This window comes from Lytechinus variegatus, chromosome 8, assembly GCF_018143015.1.
Source record: "Lytechinus variegatus isolate NC3 chromosome 8, Lvar_3.0, whole genome shotgun sequence".
Taxonomy (NCBI): Eukaryota; Metazoa; Echinodermata; class Echinoidea; order Temnopleuroida; family Toxopneustidae; genus Lytechinus; species Lytechinus variegatus.
The window spans coordinates 22,657,343-22,678,207 of record NC_054747.1 but is presented as its reverse complement, the minus strand read 5'-3'; the positions used below and the strand labels follow the sequence as shown (position 1 = coordinate 22,678,207).

The window sequence follows — 20,865 nt, the reverse complement described above, 5'->3', positions numbered from 1 at the left end:
ATTAACATAGAATCTTTTTTTATTTTCAGAGCATATGTAAGATTTCAAACTCCAAACTTGGCTTCTCACCATTCCCCTCCATTCTAACATATTTCTAAGAAAAAAATATTTTAGTATGAAAATCTACCAGTTAAAAAACTCAAGTATATATTATTGACAATAATATTTAAAGGATGAGTGTAACTGTATGTGCGACTATGTTGAGATTGAAATAAATAAATCAAACTCTCTGTAAGGTGCCCAAGGTATGATCTTTATAATAATTACCTATTTTGTGTGAGACTTTCGTTGCTTATGCTCTTGCACATGTTTGTAGGGTTGTACGCACGGAAGGAAGGCCATTCCTGTCTTGTCTTCTTGCTGGGTCTGAAGAAGATGATTTGCTCGCCTACACTTCACCCAACCCCTCAGTTGAATGGTTTGACCCAGGCTATTCCAATACATGGTACATGAAAGATGAGGATAACGATGGTCGAGACGACTATTGCAGGTAGGTTCCCCCCTCGTTAGACTTTAAAGGTACTAACCATGTGGTCTGCACCCACTTTGTTTACTGCATGTTTGGTGTCACCCCAATTCCATTATGTCGAAAACAAGTTTGACTACACCTCATTTGGTCCAATTACCCTTTAGTCCATTACCACTTTGATATTATGTGAACATTTGTCTTAGTGGCTCCTATCTAAAGAAGCCCCTGTCTATAATGGACACAAAGCGATTCCCATGAAGGCAAATTGTGTTTGTGACAACCTGTCTTTTGCAGCCAATTGAATGTAATGGCCATAAAAACAATTCCTATGGAGGCAAAGTGTGGTTATGAGCTACTTGTCTATATTATGGCCACTGAAGCTGATTCCTATGGAGGCAGAATGTGTGTATAAGAAGCAGGCTATAGCAGCCATTTTTCTATTATGGCCACTGGAAGAGATTCATGTGAAGGCAGAATGTGTTTTTTAAGAACCTCATTGTAATGGCCGTTAAAACTGATTTCCATGTGTGTATAAAAACATGACTGTAGCAGCGAATTTTTTTAATGTGCCAATAAAAGTTGATCAACAGCAGGCATCTGTCTATAATGACCACCGAATCGATTCTCTTGAAGGCAGCTTGTCTGCATAGGAACCTCTCTCTAGCTAGTAGTCACCTGTGTACATTGTATAAGGGCCACATTGTGTGGTCACTGTTGATAGGTTAATGGTTTCACTATATTATGTAATACAATATGATGTAATATCATTCTCTCTCATTTTTTTCATTTCAGGTGTATTGGTAGCCTGCCCTCTACGTTGGTTGTGTGTATGAAAGCTGGAGTCGATGGTTTTGAGGGACCCGGCAGTGATTTCTTGCCTCCAAATGCTCCCGAAGAATGTCTCTTCCACCAGGCCGATCCATTCTTTGGTTTCTAATTCTATTTTCATACTACATATTAAACAGTTTCCTCTTGGAACCAGGGGGTCCATGTACAAAGCTGATTACAGAATTCAGAAGTCAAGAGGTTAACCCATTGCTTAGTAGCAAGTGGTGCTTCCTGCATGATTCCCATGGGCATTTAATAATTCAGTCGTCGACAGGTTAACACGTGGAGTTCTGATAAGAAGTGGTCTCTATACACTGCATTTAGTAATTGAACTATTCACTAGTCAACAGGTTGACCTATTTAGAACCTGGTGGTTCCAGTAAAAAGCCTATGGAAATCAAAGAGTTCAGTAGTCAACCATCTCCCTACCAAAACCACTTGATCTGTGTACTCCATTGAAAACCAATTAGGATAATGACAAAATCCAGTTGACATTGGGTTTACATTTTATATCTATGGAGGGAAATGCAGTGAAAAATGTAAAAATATTAAAGAATTTTCATTTTAAAAATACAATTTTGGGGCTGGTTTGTCTGCTAATTTGTAACAAGTTAGAATATCTCCCCATACACCGTATGTCCTACCCCTCAAAATTTAGTATGATTCATTACACTACTGTGCGGAGGCATGGATTGACCTCCGTGGCAAAAAGGTTATTGCTTTTCCTGTGAATTAAAAAAAATGTAACAAAGTCAACCAACTTCTGAAGATCTTAAATTAATCTACTGATGTTTGATAATACTTATGTCCATGCACTGTTTTTTTTACAGATCTGATGCTAGACAAAACCTTAAATGCAATCTGTTTACGAGCTGGGACCTCTTAACGCCCTGGTTTTAGATAATATATTATATGCACCGTTTTTGAAAGTTCTATTGTTAGAAACTCCCTGGTTAGATAATGCTTAGTATGCACTGCTTTTTAACTAGATCTTCCAATAACCAAATACAGATTTTCACCAACGCCTTCATGAAGCTTTTTATGCATCTGTATATGTCATACCTCGCGTCTTTTACCTCCGTACATGTATGAAAAAAACGTTTTGGGGTTATTTTTATACTGTTTTTTATATAATGATTTTGAGTTTTTACCTATCATGACGACAGAATAGGCAATTAATCACAACAAAAAAGTGTTTTGTACTGATTGTATATAGAGACATGAGTTTGCAAGATGTCAGCGTTATGATGAAACTAATAAATAGATGATCATGATAGTTAGTGAACTATTATTTGTATTTTCTATGGAGTGAAATCTAGATTTACGGTAGCTCATATTTAACTACTTCACTTTGAAACAAGAAAGGGGATTTAAAGGATAGCAATCAGACCAATACTCTGTGTGGTCAGATAATTCGTCTTGAAAAAAGACATTTTCAGATAACCATCAATAATACTATAGTTTCATGCATAGATGGAGACTAAATATTTTCGAGAAGAAAGTTATTGTGTTCCTACTTGGTAATATAATCATGGGCGGAAATCCCAGGGGGAAACAAAATCAAATGTCCCCCTTCTATTTTTGGTCTTTTGCGGTAAAAAGGAACACTTCATTCAAAAATTGAAATAAAACATGTATTTCGCACGAGATGACCTTACTTTTGGGATGATAACCTTCTTTTTTGGGGTCAAATTTGTTTTGTTCGAAATTACCTAACATTTCAGCCCCTTGTCCCCCCTACCTTTTGGGAGAGATTTCTGCCCCTGAATATAATTAGTGTGGTATGAATGTATTGAGTGGTGAATTAGTGTGTTTTCATTCAAGTGGGTCTACATAGCTCAGAATGATGCATTATTGCTGGCGAGATGGGGGCAGTGGCGAGATGGGGGTAGTTGAGAACTTCAGGTGGCGCTATTACCGATGCTTGTTTATTCCCGCTTTAAAGGCTAATTTGGTTCTGATTGAGAATTAGCCAAGACAAAACTGAAAGGTTTCATCCAAGTGAACTGTGAACTAGAGATTGAATAACAATTTGATTCTTAGGGGTGTAACGCATAAATTATTTAACAAGCTTTTGTCGCCATACCTACATGTAGGATATGGCAAGCCCTTAACTCAATCACATTTCTTATATACAATTGCCTTTTGTTAACACAAATGATTCCCGATATATAAAAAATAAGTCCTTGAAATTTTGTGTTCACTAAATGCAATTCGTGATATCAAGAATTGCACGATTGATAAGAAAATAGATTTAAGGAGAAAACAGCTGGGAACGTGTGTACAGTACATCGGCATTAGGCCGGCTAAACCGTTGAGGTGTGACACTACCGCCATCATTTAACATGAATGGACAATTGTAGGCTTGATACATGTACGTAAAGATCTGACATGAGGCACTCGTGGCTAATAGCGTGTTTTAGCATCCAATTCACAATTGCTTTCTGTATTCAGAATTTTTGAAAATGCCTGCCAATCACAGTGTACAGCTTAGGGGTCATTGTCGAAAGTTGGTGGACTGGATCTTAACATTTAGTTGACGGGATGAAAAATACACAGATACTGCCTACCTCGAGTTTGAATATATCATTTCATTTCCCCAACGGAGATATATTTTTCCCAAGGGATCATATTTTGCCCGAAGCACATAGCGCTGATGGAAAATATTCTCCCAAGGGTAAAATATAACTTTGGAGGGGAGTGGAAATGTTATTTATTAAAAAGATAGACCAGGCAATATCTATTATATCAGATTGTCTATGGAGATTCGCCATCAGAATCTGTACTGATCATATGGCTTTTTAATTAACTCGAAATGTTTACAATATGGCAGCTCTGATCATCATCCATAGTATTATTACTTTTGAAAAATAAAACAAACATATTCTTCATGCAATCGACGCGTAAGCAATAGCATGTACAACAACAACTACTCAGAGCAGCGAGTGACGTCACCTTAGTGAATATAACGCAGCAATTGACAATACAATGCATTAATATTCTCTGAGGTGACGTCAAAACCTAACATAACAAATGCGACCCTCGGAGCTATAATCACGTGATGGCGTGGTGACCTATCACCGATTCGAATCTACATAGCCTAGGTAATATCTGCAAATATGTCATTTGTCCAGTCTTGGACGACACTGCTGTTTTGATTGACCGATTGTCGACAAAGGCTGCTTTGGTAGGATGTCGTTGGCAAAAGATTATTGGTGTTGTAGAAAGCATATGCAAAGTGATTGCTAAAGTGATTCCTAAAATGCCATATTATCAGATAACACAATACACGTAATGCAATTCCAGTTGTAATAAAGATATATCTTGTTTCAAAGTGATTGTTAAAATGCCATGATAATGAGAAAACAAAATACACCTGATGTCCTTTCATTTATAATAAGGATATATCTTGTTTATTTCATAAGAAAGGTATAATACACAGTACCCATGTGTTATATACAAAGGCATATACATGTAGTTGATACATTTCCTTCAATCCCGATGTGTTTGGTTTTCGTAAGCAAAGTTTTAGTGAGTACTGCCACTGCAGACAATACTCAGTTGTATAGAACTTCGTGTAGAAAAATGAAATGACTGGAGAACCATTATAACTCTATATTTCCCTATCCATCTATATTACTGTATTATTATTATTTCCCTTTTGCATCCGCGCCTCACTGCACTTAAATATTCAACATTACTAGAAATAATCTACTAATTTCACTGGAGTTTCTGTATTTCATTCATAAATCAATAGAAGTCAATATCTTCACCTCATAACAAGGATATAAATGGATATACAGTGCGTATCAAAAAAAATTTACACTTTGAAAAAGCCCTGAGAATTAAAAAGTATACAACGTGTGGATAATTTTTTCACATAAAATCTTGGGTTTGGGTCTCATCTATCCAATGAAAGTAAAAGTTTTGACAGAATATTATACTTGAGTGAGCACTGTCCATTTTTGTAAAGTTCGCAGAAATCTGTTTGCGCAGAAATGCTCGTTTTCACGCTGTGTCAAGGGGAAATGGCGAAATCAAACTTACTCTGTGAAACATTTCTCCTACATTTCCCTTGCTCTTTAAGTCAATTGAAATAAAACGGATTCATTCAAGCATTTTGTAACACTTTTGCCACCCAAATGGAAATTTCAACACCTTGAAAGCACAACCTTTACCCTTTTTGTGCCAGCTGGATCTCAGGACATTACTGAATCTGAACAAAAGTTTATATCAGACATCTCCAGCATTTTTTCACGAAGTTTTTATTATTTAAAGTAGGTTTACATTTCATTTTTCATTTAATACTTGTTTCTCCACACTTTTCCCAAGCTTAACAATGATTAGCAAAATGAAAATCAAGCCTAAGCCATTTCATGTAAATTACAGCTCAGTGTAAAGCAAATAAAATTATCGTCATGATGGCCTCGGTGTGTGGGGGGTGGGGTGGGGCGCAATGCACTCTTAGAAGTGTTTTTGGCAAGGAAACAAGTTAAAAAAGGTAAAAGATATCTTCGAATAAATTTTACTAGCTAAATTCCACGTGTTATTCATGATTAAGGTCTAGTTTTATTCGCATAACTATTTCAAAGTTCTGCGCAAATCATATTTCACTAAATTTTCAAAAGTAAGTGGTGTTCACTCAAGCGGAAAGATTTATCGACAGTTATATCGTCATTTTCTTAAATGGATCTGTATCAATGTGTAAATGTGGAAAATCTTCAGGATATCACTTATGTATAATTTTACAGGATTTTTTCTAAGTGTAAACTTTTTTTGATACGCACTGTAGTTTAGATTTGACAATCAAAGAGATAAATGAGACTGGCAAAGATTGATAGTCATGTTTAAAAACATGTGACACGGTTTAGTTGGGTAAACTACAGAGATTATTCAGAAAAATGCTTGAAGCAATAGCAGCCAGGAGGGCTACATGAAAACCATGTTGAAATATTTAACAAAATGCTGTCAAGAAATATAAAATATTGATAATGAAAAGCTTGGTGGAAGAATGTACATGTATATAAAATATTTGATAGTTGCTGATAAGCCTTCTGGCAACATTTTGTACAACTTCTAAACAACTCGGAATACATACGAATAATACTTCTCCAGGATGTACAAACCTAGTTTCATTCGAAACCTGTTAGAATTATGTCAAATAATGTTGTATTAGACATTGTTTGTATTGTACATTGTTTGATATGAGTAGAGGCTTGAAATAAGTAAATGTAGTGCATTAAGCGACAACTCAATTTCCGAATTAAAATTTGCTTGTTTGACATGTCACAAACTTTCTAGGAAGAAAAAAACAACAGGTATTCTGTGAAAGCAATGCCTATATCTGACAATTAAGCAGACTGGGAGAGATACTTGATGTTGATGACTTGTTATTTATATATATATATAGAGGCCCATTGTAATAAGCAATTTCATGACCAGTCTAGGAATTATCTGGGTTGTATCAGCCTGAGTAAAGAGCTTGATTAGATTATCATTTTTCCATCAGCAAAGTGAGTGATTCTACGAATGAATCAAGATCCCTGTGAAGCTTTCCATTCAATTTGAATTTTCCTTCGTTGATCTGAGGGAAGGAATAGAAGCAACATTTGAGACAGTCATATACAATGCATTTAATTTTCTCATTTTGCAGTTTTGATTTTTTTTTTAACGTAACACTATAAATTTTCAGTACTTTATTCCTAAGCCATTCAGATGTTTTCCAAAGAACTATAAGTTGTCAGAAATAGTATAAAAAGTAACACTATGAAGTCAAATAACATGTTTTCATTATTCTATATTTTCAAACATGGTGTTGGTATAACAAAGAAGTAAACATACCCTAAAGAATGGAGCCTGCTCAACCAGATGACGACAGAACTCCTTCTGGTCACCAACCGCTGTGAGTTCCAGGTTAATCAGATTTGGTAGAGAGCGTAATGCTTCTACAAGGTGACATTCAGAGGCTGATGATAGACCCTTATCCATCATAATCTGAAGAGTATGGACCTGCAAGTGTACATACATCATGTACATTGATGAACTAAACATACATTATCACATGGTATGACCATGATGTAATACTTTTAATAAAACTGTAGCATGGGCGTCAAACCGATTAGCGTGGAGGGGGGGGGGCACAAGTTCAGAGAGGACGGTCGTCATGGATCAATCAGTGATATTACATCAACATTGCTTCTTAGTTTGTACATGGTACAAGTAGAAACAGAAATAGAAACACACATACCTTTAGGGTTGAAGCCTTTGCATTCAGATGAGAATAAAACTCCTCTTGGTAACCATCTCCTTTTAGTGTCAGGTTTTCCAGGTCAGGTAAGGAGCAAATAGCTTCTGCTAGCTGATGTGAAGAGGCTGATGATAGAGGCTGAAAATTCCTTATCTCGAAAGTATGGACCTACATAATTTTGTGCAAACAATGATCATTAAACTGCATGAGAGCATGATCATATTCTCTCTCTGTTCTCATCCCTCCGCTTGGTTCGGAGATCGTCGGTCATATTGTATGACTGAAAAAGAAACTGATGAATATGATATCAAACTACATATCCGAACACATGATCATGATACAGCCGAGGTATACTGAATCAAGAATATAATAAGTGTGTTTTTTAACACAATATGATTTCCTTAGGGTCCATATATAGGAATAAAGATATTTAAAGTTGCACTGTAGACTGCATTAGGGCTACGCATTTATAATGTATACACTTCTGAAGGGAGTATATACAACCATGGAGGTAAAAAGGATCGGGAGTCACAATTAATGTAGCTTGGAATTTCTATAAACGTGCACTAGAGCCTTTGATGGCGACCTGTAGTGCCACAAGTTACTGGAAAACTAAAAAGTGATTTGTTTTGAAAGATAATTGCGAATATCACCAGCTTTACTTCCTCACAAAATCTGGATTTTAAAAATGCTATAAAAATTCAACGTTCTATCATTATCATTATTATTATATAAATTTATCTTTCATTTTTTATTTTAAAATTATCCGAAGGGTACAAAAATAATATATTTTAAATGCATGTACATTGTCCTTCTCCATTTTAACTATCAGTTGTATTTTACATAAGCTGGCTTTCTTTCCCTTTTTGCCACGGCCTCATAGAAACTGGGTTGAAAGATTGGCCCCAGTTTAACACCCTGCTGGTGAAACGACATACAGTGTAATAATAATAATAATAATAATATAGGTATATTTACCCAGGGAAGCAACTTCAGTTCTGAAAACTGTTCTCCCAGTGGGCCCTGTTACTATTATTACCCCGGCTTTAGCTGGGCTGCCTAGGCGCTCAAGCATTCAGGGAGCCTTTCTTTCTACCGGGTTCCCAACACCTCACCTGGGTTGAGTGCAGCACAATGTGGATAAATTTCTTGCTGAAGGAAACTACGCCATGGCTGGGATTCGAACCCACGACCCACTGTTTCAAAGTCAGAAGACTAATCCACTGGGCCGCAACGCTCCACATTTGCTCCTGTGACAATTGCTCCGATCTTAATATCTCATGAGGCATAGGATTGGAGTGAGCATGGTGGGGATTGCAATTACGATTAGTTTAGTTTTAGGGGTAAGGTTTTATGTTAGATTTCTCATCGGAGCAATTGTCGCCGGAGCAGATGTCATGGAGCCCATCCTGCTTCCCTCACTGCTACACTGTACCTCAGTCATGTGTCAGTCATGTGTCAGTCGATACGCCAGATCCAAGCATATAACTCTATCACCAACCGCCAATGTGATTATACTGTATGCTGCATTTGATTTATTTTATAGCCTTTTTCTTTCATGTCATCTGCTTTTCAGCTGGTTGACCATTAATTTGTTATGAATGTTACTGCAAAACTCTGTCACACAGTATATCAGTACCAATGTAAACAACTTTTATAATACATACATATTCATTAAACTCTTAGCAATACGGGTTATGAGTACATAGTATTAAATAATCTATAATTATTAAATAGCACTGTTTATTGTTGTTATTATCATAATTTATCCTAAAATTAACTTGACCATCAATTCTGAACTATACGATGAAATTCTACTTACTTTGGTTTTCCTTCCTTCTTGGGCAAGAGTGTCATAGAAGGTAGGGTGAAATATCCCCCAAAGTTTAACTTTCGTTAAAGATGGTGCTGAGCATACCATCAGTGCAACCTCATTTGATATACCCGGTCCGTAGCGAGATCCAAAAGTACCAAAATCTATTTTGATCTGGAAGTAGAGCCATACATCACCAGTACATTTTCAATAGGATTGCATTATTTAATATTTAGATTGCCTCATTGAATAACTTGAAACTTTGGATTCTGCAAGAGTCAAACAGCGGTTTATACATTTTATGGATATGGTGAAGAAAGATCCAGTTGATATTATACAAATGCGAAAGTCAGCCTACAAAGCTTTCATGTCCCTCCCTTGTTTTAATGACTTAACCATTAATGAAAAAGTGAAAATTAAAATACTTTGAAAGTAACTCTCTTATATTACATCCGATTTTGTTAAAATTTTCAGCACTATGACAGTTTGATTTTCCTCTTATTATTCAAGTCAGCATTTTCCTGGGGTGGACTTGACCTTTAAGAAGCCCTTTTTTGTCATTTTCATACCGGAGGGGTAGAAATTGTCACCGTTTCCTCTTTTTCTACATAATAATATTGCATATACATGTATGTGCATACACAGGATGGACATTTTCTTAGTCTAATTCAAGATTTCAATTTGTTCATATTTGTTACTAAGCAAATAGAAAGCAAACTGAAAGAAATGATTTTTTTTCTGGTTTATCATGTTTGTCTTATGCTTGTAGCCGTTAGCAGACTATGCATTCCTTATCAGATTAAACTTGCAAATTAAAGATATATTGCATTTAATTAAACCAAAAAATTAAATTAGGTTTAAATATATATATATATATATATATCTATATATATATATATATATATACATATATATATATATATATATATATACATATATATATATGATCAAATAGTGGTGACTTTTGTGTCTTTTATAAGATATTCAACTTACTGCTTTTGAATATATCCCAGTGTATGCATAACCAGCCACAGTGTGTGCATTCTCAGCATTGATAATCAACTTAGATGATACCGAATTCCTTAGGAAGGCAATGGTATCCTCATCTTGACTCTCAAATGCTACATCAACCAAGAAGTTCATCGCCTGCCATGGGTCGTCGTATTGCTTTAAGGTATACTGTCGTAACAGACACGTGGTGGTATATTCGGCAATGTTCCTGTCCCGTGACACAGTGAAGAACAGGAGATACTTAAACTCTTCCTTCCTAGGTAGCAATACTTCTTCAAACAGCCTCTTAAACTCAATGAGATTCGAATCATACAGAGAAGCAAGATAGACCGCAGCCATGTACTCCTGGAACAGTTTATGTGGAAAGAAGGTTGTTGACTGCAAGAATGCACTGCTCCTGTCATGTATTGATGACAGTTTTTTCTCCTGTGTTAACACCCCTACGTTGCATGCTGTCTTCAAAGAGTCCGGGATCTGTCCGAGATCTTCTTCATTGAAAAGAAGGTTGTTGGATTGTAGTCCAGAAAAAGCAACCTCAGCAATTGGTTCCATGAGTTTCTCGACTTCAAAGCGACGTGTATTGAATAATGGGCTGCTTAAATCTGTGACCTCTTTCTGGACATAACGCACCTTGAGAAATTCAAACACTTCACGGAATATTTCAGAAAAGGTTTGTAAATACTTCAACTCTTCTTTCTTGGCGTCACCAATCTCTCCCCACATGTGACAGAGCATAGATATGTATATAGGATACGGCGCCATATTCTCTGATATGATGTCGTTGCTTTCAAACAATTGGATGAATTCATCTGCTGTAGCCTCAGTGTCTTTAAAATAATTGCGAATGTAAACCTTTGCATTTTCCCTGCTAAAGCCTTCCACATAAATGAATGTGTATAGCGGTCTTAAATTATTGTTCCATCTAATTTTATTGGCCTTCCATGGACGGCTTGTCACCATGACGAGGCAATCACGAACTTCTTCTGAGCGGAGAACATCTTCAACTACAATATCACCTCTCGCAAGAGAATTTGCAGTTGCTGGACTTGTTTCAAATCCTACTTTGGCTTCTGGCTGAGCACCTTCTAATTCTTGTTTGGTTTCAGTGTCCTGTATAATCTTGCCACTAAACTCATCCAATCCATCACAGGCAATGAATACCTTGTCTGGATTTGAACGGATGTACGCAGTGATCTGGCAGGCTGCTGCTGGGTTGTCCTTTGAGAGGTATGATTTGACTATCCTACCAATCGTGTATCGTTTGGCTTCACGCAGACGGATAAGAAGTAACCACACAAACTTTGACAGATCTGGACTATCGTTCATCCAGTCCCATGCAATCTTAGCCAAGAATGTTGTTTTTCCGGCCCCTGCCTCTCCCTGGACCATAATTCGTTTTGGGAACTTTCCATTGACTTTAAGATTAAAGAGATCCTTGTACTCAATTTGACTCTTTTCGTTTTTATTTTCCTTTTCCAGGAAAAGGTTTGTGTACATTTCTTTGAAAGGAACGATAGAATTAGGATCTAGTGGATCAGCTCTTATCATACAGAAATTAGTCCTGTACTTGAATTGGAGATCATCTTTACATCTCTTGATCAGGTCAGGGGAAAGCTCTTGGGTCTCTAATCCTGGGATTACCATGGGTTCACCTGCAAAAAAGATAGGGTCACATCTTTCAACCTTGAAATCACATGATACATTCATAGACATAATATGAGCTTCTTACCGCCTAATATCTGCTGCATTCTTTGAAACTTTTCAATAAAGTGAAAGTAAATTGAAGTAAATGGAAATTCAGTGACAATCATAGCATTTTTTTTTCTACCAAAGACCTTATCACAAAACCAGATATTAACGTGAAAATGAAAATGCTTCATGTAATCCAATGTCTTGTCATAATCACAAAATGACCTTGGGAAATCCAACTAAATAGCTTCCAAGTGCTTGCATGATGTATGAATGAAATCATGCCAGTGAGTGAAACATGTTAGGAAGTTCTACGCCTCCAAAAGCGGCATTGCTCAAGATTCTGAACCGAATTGAGACTCCTACTATCAGTTTAAAATAATCGATTCAACAAAAGTTGGTACTCTGATTCCTTCTTTAATTGATAACCTTAACATGCTTCCAAGAGCTGCCGATTTGTTATTCCAAGTAATTTATATATTTCCATGTCAAAGAGAAAGTAAATTGTCATTGAGACTGCAAGCAAAAGCATCACTGATTCAAACTGTTGTAAAGCCTAAACGGGAAGTATTTTATTTAAAATAAAATAACTGATTTCTTGAAAGGAACCATCTTGAAATTCTTCTTACCCTCAACTGTTGACTTTGTCAATAGATCCCCAATCAGTTTGCTAGACTGCGACACTAGACCACTCTTATGTAAAACCTTTGCAAGATGAGCCCTGATGTTTGTGTCTGGAAGCTGCTTATCCCTCCATCTTGTGAATACTGTCATTAACGCATCAACAGTATCATGTGTGTCTTTCTTTATTTGATCAAGCGTCACAAAGGAGATATTCAGGTTAATGCCCACCCTCTTGTAGTAAGTAGGTCCAATTTCCATCGACAACATCAACAGTTCTTCCTCACTGACGGTACTGTAAAAGGAATTAGAAATATCAATATTGTATGATTATTGTGAAAAATGATAAAGTGGTGCATTATTCCTAAACTTATTGATCATGTTTATTCAAAGTGTACAACAATGTATCGATAATACTTGACTTTGGCCATAGGGCCTATATTGCCGGTGGAGGGTAGTTTTCTTTTCTTTTCAAATCATAATGATGGCGTCTCAGCATAGGGTCTAATGGAATTATCGAAGAGAAGTACTTCTGTTGTTTTTTGTCATATGCCAATAATTTTGTAGGTACATGCGAATCATTTTATTGCACAGCAACCTCTTCATCCAGATTGTGTCAGTGTGTGTACGTAATCGCATTACAGTTTTTTTTTTATTTTACTGTTGTGAGCCCCATCGTACCAAGGGTAGCCTTTTCCTCCTTTTTTCTCTTTCCTTTTTTTTGATTGTACGTTTCATTCTAATGTGGTGTGATCTTCAACAACTTTATAGTTGTATTTTACAAGTCTGTATTACATGGATGTTATATTTAGTGAATTCACATGAATTGGAAATGAAGACCTCCGGGTTGTAGTTATTTACTTATCCCAGCATCCATGTGACTCTCTTTATCATGTTTATCATTATGTTTGTATCTTACAGTTGTTTACATTTTTATTTATCCCGAATAAAAAAATTATAATAGATACAAATACCTGTATAAGAGTGCTTTTTGATAGACTTTGATTTATTGTTGAGACATGTATTATATGTAGATAGTTTTTGTTGTTCTGCTCTGGAGCGCCTTGAACATCTAATCAAGATGGAGAGTGCGCTATACAAATATCATGTTTTATTATCATCATATTGCACAATCCCATAATATCTTGATTTTAATATCTGAGAGTAGGGCCTATGATATTTGACGATCTGGATTGTTTTAGTCCATTATATTCATTAATTTATTTCACATCTTTATACAGGGTAACCAATTTAGCTGTGCATGAAAAAATAACAAATATTTTTTAAATGGCTGAGGTGGTATTCTGAACACTGTTTTTTCTGTGTATGTTACTTTTTTTTCTGAAAGACATGACAGAATTGGTATTCTGGTGGGTGTCTTAACTTTTGTTATAAATTCTGGCTCTCCTCTTCTGGCACACACAAAAAATATGTGAATTTATAAATGCGTATACTCTCTTCAAAATCAAAATATATGACAACATTTATGACAAGCTGTAGCAGACATAAATTGTTGAATTTCCTTTAGCACCACAATATCCCAATGCCCTGCCAATCCTTTTTGCCTACAAAGAAACACAGTTGAATGTAGTGTTTACCTCTGGATGGTTATCTTGTGGGGAGGGGGACGTGTCCCCATCCATTCATTTTCTTTATTTTATTTAGCAACTTTAATGGAAGAGAACGTTTAATCCCTCAGAGGGACACAACATCTAACAGAATCCTTTCTTTAAAAAGTTTCTCTAACAATCACTTTAGTTAACTACTTGCCATACATAGAGTAACTCGCAAAAAGCCAGAAATAATGCATGACACGCATCATTCCATTTCTATCACAAAATGGGGAGCGCAGAGGTCCTCTATGGCAGGATTCCTAGACTATGACATTTGGATGAGATATTTTGGGTATGGTACCGCATAAACTATCAGCAAAAATTGCCACACAACTGAAAACTAATCTTTCATCTTTTAAGAAATCTATCCCTGGGCTGTATTCCTACGACTAGCACATTCTTATCGGCCTATTATACTTTACAGAATGTCTATTTGATTCTGGAAGTAAATATTTTTGCTCATTTGTAGAGACAACCAGTGATTTTCGGTAATTAAATAATAAATAGAAATGTTACTCCAATTTATTCACCTGAACATATCAGATTATGACGTTTCATAACTTAAGTTTATATATTGTTGTGTCCATTATATTCTTAGGGATTAAAGACAGAGAGATTTTTTTTCAAAGATGCAAACGATCTGGTCCAATCTCTAATGTGTAAACCAACTAAAGTATTGATTTGTTAAATACATACTGTGGTGGTGCTGACATGCCTGCTGCTCCTGTTGAAGTCGATGGTCTTGAAGTTGTTGCGGTTGCTTGTGCGACATCTTCAGTATTTCAAAGAAGATTAAAAAACATGTATGAAATAATGATGGCAATATAAGCAACATATTATGAATTAAATGATGACAAAGAAATGATTGTATTAGAATATACGTTATCCTCTTAGTCTCGGTTCAATAGTCAAAGCTGAATTTGGAAGTGGCCCACCCACCCCCCCCCCCCCCGCAAAAAAAATGAATTTAAAGAGGAAAAAATATTAAATGGAAAATAAGAAATTTTCTAACTTTCATAAAATGCAAAACGGCCGTATCTTTGCACATCCTGGTAAGTATATGCAAATAAGGGAACCATTGGTAATACCTCCTCATATTTCTTTTGTATTTTTTTATATGAAATACAACATGTCTTAATTGTTTTCATCATTGGAATGTGAAATATTTACTCATTCCTCAACTTGTGGAATTGCCATTGAATTAACCTTTTGGTGGTTCATTCCGTATTGCCATATGTGTAAAAATAAAAATATGGTATGATAAAAAACACAAAAGAAATAGTGAGTAAGCTACATAAATCATCAATTCTCTCATCGCATATAACTGTGAAAAATGGCGCCAAAACCTTGTTATCTTGTTAGATTTTGATAACATTTTCAGAATGCTTGCTTACATGAACAAATGCAATAGCAATGTAAGTCATGTTGTCTATCGGATATTATCATTCCCTCACCTGGCCTTCTCTGGATTCCATTTCCGGCTAGAACTTCTTTGGACAATCCCCCTAAGTCACTCTTTTCTAACCCTTCTGCAAGAAGAGCCCTGATGTCTTCATCTGGACGCTGTTCATTTCTCCACCGTATGAACACTGACATCAATGCATCTTTGTAATCCGATGAATGTTGGACAATGATATGATCAAGTTCTGCATCAGGGATTCCCAAATGTATGCCTACATCTTTATAGTACCTCGGTGGGATTAGCTGGGCCAACCTCAAAAATTCTTCTTCGGTGACAGAGCTGACAGAAATAAATACAAATATTTTAATCATAGACGTCATGTTACTTTTACCTGTTAATTTTTTTTCCACCACCTTCGAAAATAAGTAAAATATTGTGATTGACAGGGAACATTAATTATACCCAACGATGATCGCGGAATGTCTGCCACAAAATAGCATCCTGCTGAGCTCCCATTTTCACCCACTTCCCCTTCACTTACTCCCTCCTCCAAGTTTGTAATGGATGCATATTTATTAACGGTTGCAATTTATGAATATCTTGCAGCTAATTATGGTAATAAAATATGATCTTGTAATTCACTCTGGGATGATATATTAATTACTCTTTTCAAGTCAAGGTCGTAAAACTGAGCATGGGTGATGTTTTAAAGTCGTGTGGTCAAGCTTTTAGAGCATTGGACTCATAATTAGAGCATTGGACTCATAATTAGAGCATTTGACTCATAATCGCAAGGTTGTGAGTTCGAATCCTCACTCTGCCATGCTCCACTTTGATGAAAAGGTCCCAGAGTAATATCTGTCGTCTATAAGGTCAGCCACTATGACTGATTAGCCTAGACGTAAAAATGTTTCCTATAGGTAATTGGTTATATACCAGCTTGGCGTTTACCAGCAAAATGCTGTCCTGCCAAGTTCCTACGGGAGTTACCATATGCAGAAACAGAAAAATTCAAGGGGATGCGCACCCTCTCATGCGCTATTACCTGAGCGCTTCTCCCATCTTGAGCAAAAAAAAGACGTGATATTGATTTGACCTTATGTATGTGACGTCTCAAATCCCATGGCATAACTTTCACATTTTTAAACATCTATACCAAGTTTTGTTTAGAGGTAAATAAGTAATTGGTGGATGCAAAGTGATATGTCAAAATAAATTTGTGGAAATAAATTTTTACCTGTGCATTATTTGTATACTAACCTTGGTCCAGGATTGACCTCAATATCTCCACATCTCATCATGATCAAGGTAAAATATAGAAGCCAATGCATGGTGGAAAATTCCATATTCATTCAAACAGGAATTCAAACAATTGCAATAGCCAAGCGAATTCTGCAATAGATTAAAAAGGAGAAAATTTATTATACCAAATACCAGAAAACTGTTCCTTTGTAAATGATCAGATACTTATCACATAATCATGTGAGATGCACATAATCAGGTGAGGATGAGTATCAATCCATCAAAGGAACGCTAGCGCTAATAATCCAGCTCTTCGTAAGTCCAGGCCAAGAGCAGAATCTATGATAATCGAGTACTAGTATTCAATTTACTTCACATTAATTATTGACCCTCAACAAAGCTGCAGCCTTTTTTGTTCCAGTTCACTTTTTCTTCTTCTCGAAAATGCAAAATCTTTGGGTATAACAGTGGAACGCCCTTTGGCGAATCAATAATCAAAACGACTATTGAATAATAATTCACAAAACACCATTTATATGACAACAAAATACTATATTCGTTTACTATACATAACTATTGACCTGGATCATTAACGGTTGCAATTTATGAATATCTTGCATCTAATTTTAATTATATATTAATACTAGTGCAGATAATGGAAGGGATTTTTTTTCTTAGTGCTCTGTTTTGAAAAGAAGTATTTTGTAATTAACAACACCAAAAGCCTTAGAAATTTCCATAAGAATTCCAATGCAAAAGTTGTTTTTTTAGGAATAACCGTCAAGACGAATTAAAGCAACTTGGAAATAGAGGTAGAATGGATAGAGGTCGATAATTATCAAATCTATGAGGGTCATATTTTAAATACTGTGGTTATCTAAGCTTTGCAATATAGAATAATTATCTTTTTCATTGTATTAGTACCAAGGTTATCAAATCCAGGGGACATTTCGTGAACATTTTTTTCATGTGCGTAATATATGACCACCCCATCATATTCGGAAGTCAATGCAACAATGATAGAATTAAGACGATGTTGAGTACAGAAAACCCGTACCTGCACATAATGACATTGGCGCTATATCGTGAATAACATGAAGATCGAGATCGGCAAGAGCAGTCGAAGAGCCGCAGCGGACCCGAAGACTTCCAATAAACATATCCAATGTGACAATATCCTCAGTCTGTCGAAACCAAGAGCAATTAATGATCCCTACGTTATGAATTCTAGCCCAACTTCTGTTGACCTGCATGAAGGTTGCTGTGAAGTAATATCCTTTACTTGTTTGCATACGGATCGAATATTGAATATTTATTTGTCTTAATAATATACTCATTAAACTGATTCAGCGTAAAGTCCAAATGTCCATGTAAGGCCACCAGCCCATCACTCGGCTCCAGTGCTGTATTTCATATCATACAGTCAATAAAGTTTATAAACATTTTGAAAGATCCTCACCATCCGGCCCTTACAGAACCCCCCCCCCCCCCCTCCCTTTATACCAAATCTTTCCTCCCCCTCTCTCTCTCATTCTCTCTCTCCACAGCAGTCACTAAAACATGAACTATTGGTAACAGAGGGGAAGTCAGTAATATCTTCAGCAATATCTACAAGGGGATGGTCTAATTTTCAGATCATATAACACCATTGGTACCAATACCAGTAGGTCTTCGATCACAGTTTGATTAAATGTTGTTTTAATCTTATTTAGTAAAACTCTCACTGATTTTTTTCTGCATTTTCTGCATTTTTTTCTGCATTTAATCACATAGACAGAGTTCGACAGGGTGGTGGAGTAGCCATTTATCTCCACAATTCATTACATTTTGAAAAAATAAGTCTTGAATTTCTTGATGATATAGAAGCACTTGTTATTAAAGTTTATCTCAAATTTTCAAAACCTCTCATCGTATCAACTTGGTATAGACCACCATCTTCAGATATTGGAATCTTTAATTTGTATGAAAGATTTCTTAGCGTTATTGACACAATGAATTGTGACATAGTTATAGCAGGTGATGTAAACTGTGATATCCTAGCTAAACCCTTATCAAGTATGACCAAGAAATATGTTGATATAAATAATGTTTATTCTCTGGTTCAAATTAATACCAAAGAAGCAACAAGAATCACAAATGTTTCTGCTACACTGATAGATCATTTATTAACAAACAACACTAAAAACGTAGTCAATCATGGTGTAATTCATAACGGGATGAGTGACCATTCGATTAGCTTCCTGACCTGGAACTCTAAGATCTGTGCTCAGCCCAAATTTATCTCTTTCAGAAGTTGCAGCAAGCTCAATAGTGATGACTTTAGAAATGATATTCGTAACCAGAATTGGGAAAGTATAGATCAGTGTAATTCAGTTGATGATGCTGTCGAATTATGGCAAAATATGTTTTTACATGTTGTTGACAAACACATGCCAAATCGTTCAAAAAGAATAAGTACAAAGGGTTCTCCTTGGATGAATGCAAATATTTGTAAACTCATGAAAAAACGTGACAAAATTAAAAGAAAAGCTTGCAAACTGAAAGATGAAAAACTTATGTGCGAGTACAGAATATTACGTAATAAGGTAACAAATGAAGTAAGGAAATCAAAGAAACGGTATTACTCTGATAAATTTACACATTTTAAGGTAAACCCAAAGCAGACTTGGAAAACCTTAAAGTCCATTATTCCGAATAAAAAACGTGAAATACCTACCGTTTCGTCTAATTCGGATTGTAATACTGAAACTGCTAACCTATTCAACACTTACTTTGCAAACGTAGGGAGGCAATTAGCCAGCGAAATACCTGATATGAACCCCATACAGAAAATGATAATCATACAAATGAGAATTTTGCATTTACTCAGGTGAACGAACATGATGTTCTGAAAATCATAATCTTAAAAACACTAAGTCTGTCGGTGTTGACAAGATATCTGTCTTTGTTTTGAAGGCATGCTCTATGGAGATATCAATGAGCATTGCTAAGTTGATTAATTTGTCTTTGTCAAGCGGTATATTTCCGCAACAATGGAAAAAAGCCAAGATTATCCCAATTCACAAAGGTGGCGATAAAAATTCTCCTTCGAACTATAGGCCCATTTCAATTCTGCCCTGCGTATCTAAAATACTGGAAAGGGTTGTTCAACGGCAAGTTTTAGATTTTTTGCGAAAAAATAATATTTTGACACCTGCCTAATCCGGTTTTCGGCCACGGCACTCAACTATTACCACTCTCCTAAAGGTAACCGATGACTGGTTTCACTCGGTCGATCTGAAACATTACATTGGGGCCGTCTTCGTCGATTTCAAAAAAACATTCGACACCGTGAATTGTGATATTCTTATGAAAAAAATGAATAACCTAGGTATTTCTGGTAAACCATCCTTATGGTTTCGAAGTTACATGTCAAACCGGGTTTGTAGGACTCTTATTAATTCGGAACTCTCTTATGAATCAGTTATTAACTGCGGTGTGCCCCAGGGATCACTCCTGGGGCCACTGCTCTTTATTTTATATGTCAACGATTTAGTGAAATGTATTAATACATGACATATCCAATTGTATGCGGATGACACCGTTTTGTATTTTTCACACCCCTCCATTGATAGAATCAATGAGGCTCTCAACTCAGATTTAGAAAATGTGTACCAATGGATGTGCCAGAACAAGTTAAGTGTTAACTGCCAAAAAAACGGTCTGTATGCTCATTGGAAGCAAGAATATGATTTCCAAACAAAACGCCCTTCATGTTTCCTTAAATAATACCCCATTAGAACAAGTTCATCATGTTAAATACCTAGGCATCATAGTTGATGATTATTTGAATTTTAATCTGCATAATTATAGACAACATGTTGCAAAAAATAGGTCAATTAGTCGGCTTTCTGAGAAGATTGCGGCGATCCCTAAGTGAATCGATTCTGA

General features: G+C 36.0%; 2 protein-coding genes across 3 annotated transcripts in view; one reads left to right on the top strand and one right to left on the bottom strand.

Annotated features, from left to right (window-relative positions):
- LOC121420173 overlaps positions 1 to 2,573 on the top strand; it is an 87,716-nt gene extending 85,143 nt beyond the window's left edge. For both annotated transcript variants that reach the window (XM_041614720.1, XM_041614719.1), the window contains 2 exons: positions 317 to 490; positions 1,262 to 2,573. In XM_041614720.1, coding sequence (XP_041470654.1) covers positions 317 to 490; positions 1,262 to 1,406 — 319 coding nt within the window. In that variant the 3' untranslated portion in view covers positions 1,407 to 2,573. The remainder of the gene's footprint in view (positions 1 to 316; positions 491 to 1,261) is intronic.
- Positions 2,574 to 6,561: 3,988 nt separating this feature from the next.
- Positions 6,562 to 17,024, bottom strand: LOC121419561. The gene is made up of 7 exons (XM_041614017.1): positions 16,954 to 17,024; positions 15,746 to 16,032; positions 10,351 to 12,020; positions 9,367 to 9,531; positions 7,545 to 7,712; positions 7,139 to 7,306; positions 6,562 to 6,881 (listed from the first exon to the last, which is right to left on the bottom strand). The coding sequence occupies exons 1-7, from the start codon at positions 17,022 to 17,024 to the stop codon at positions 6,792 to 6,794; spliced, it is 2,619 nt and encodes an 872-aa protein (XP_041469951.1). The 3' UTR covers positions 6,562 to 6,791.
- Positions 17,025 to 20,865: the final 3,841 nt, after the last annotated feature.

Coding starts and splice junctions, on each gene's coding strand:
- LOC121419561 (XM_041614017.1), bottom strand. CDS start 17,024: ATGCATTGGCTTCTATATTTTACCTTGATCATGATGAGATGTGGAGAT. Junction 7,307..7,544: donor CAAAGGCTTCAACCCTAAAG/GTATGTGTGTTT, acceptor GTACACTTGCAG/GTCCATACTCTTCAGATTAT. Junction 6,882..7,138: donor AGCAGGCTCCATTCTTTAGG/GTATGTTTACTT, acceptor TCCTTCCCTCAG/ATCAACGAAGGAAAATTCAA.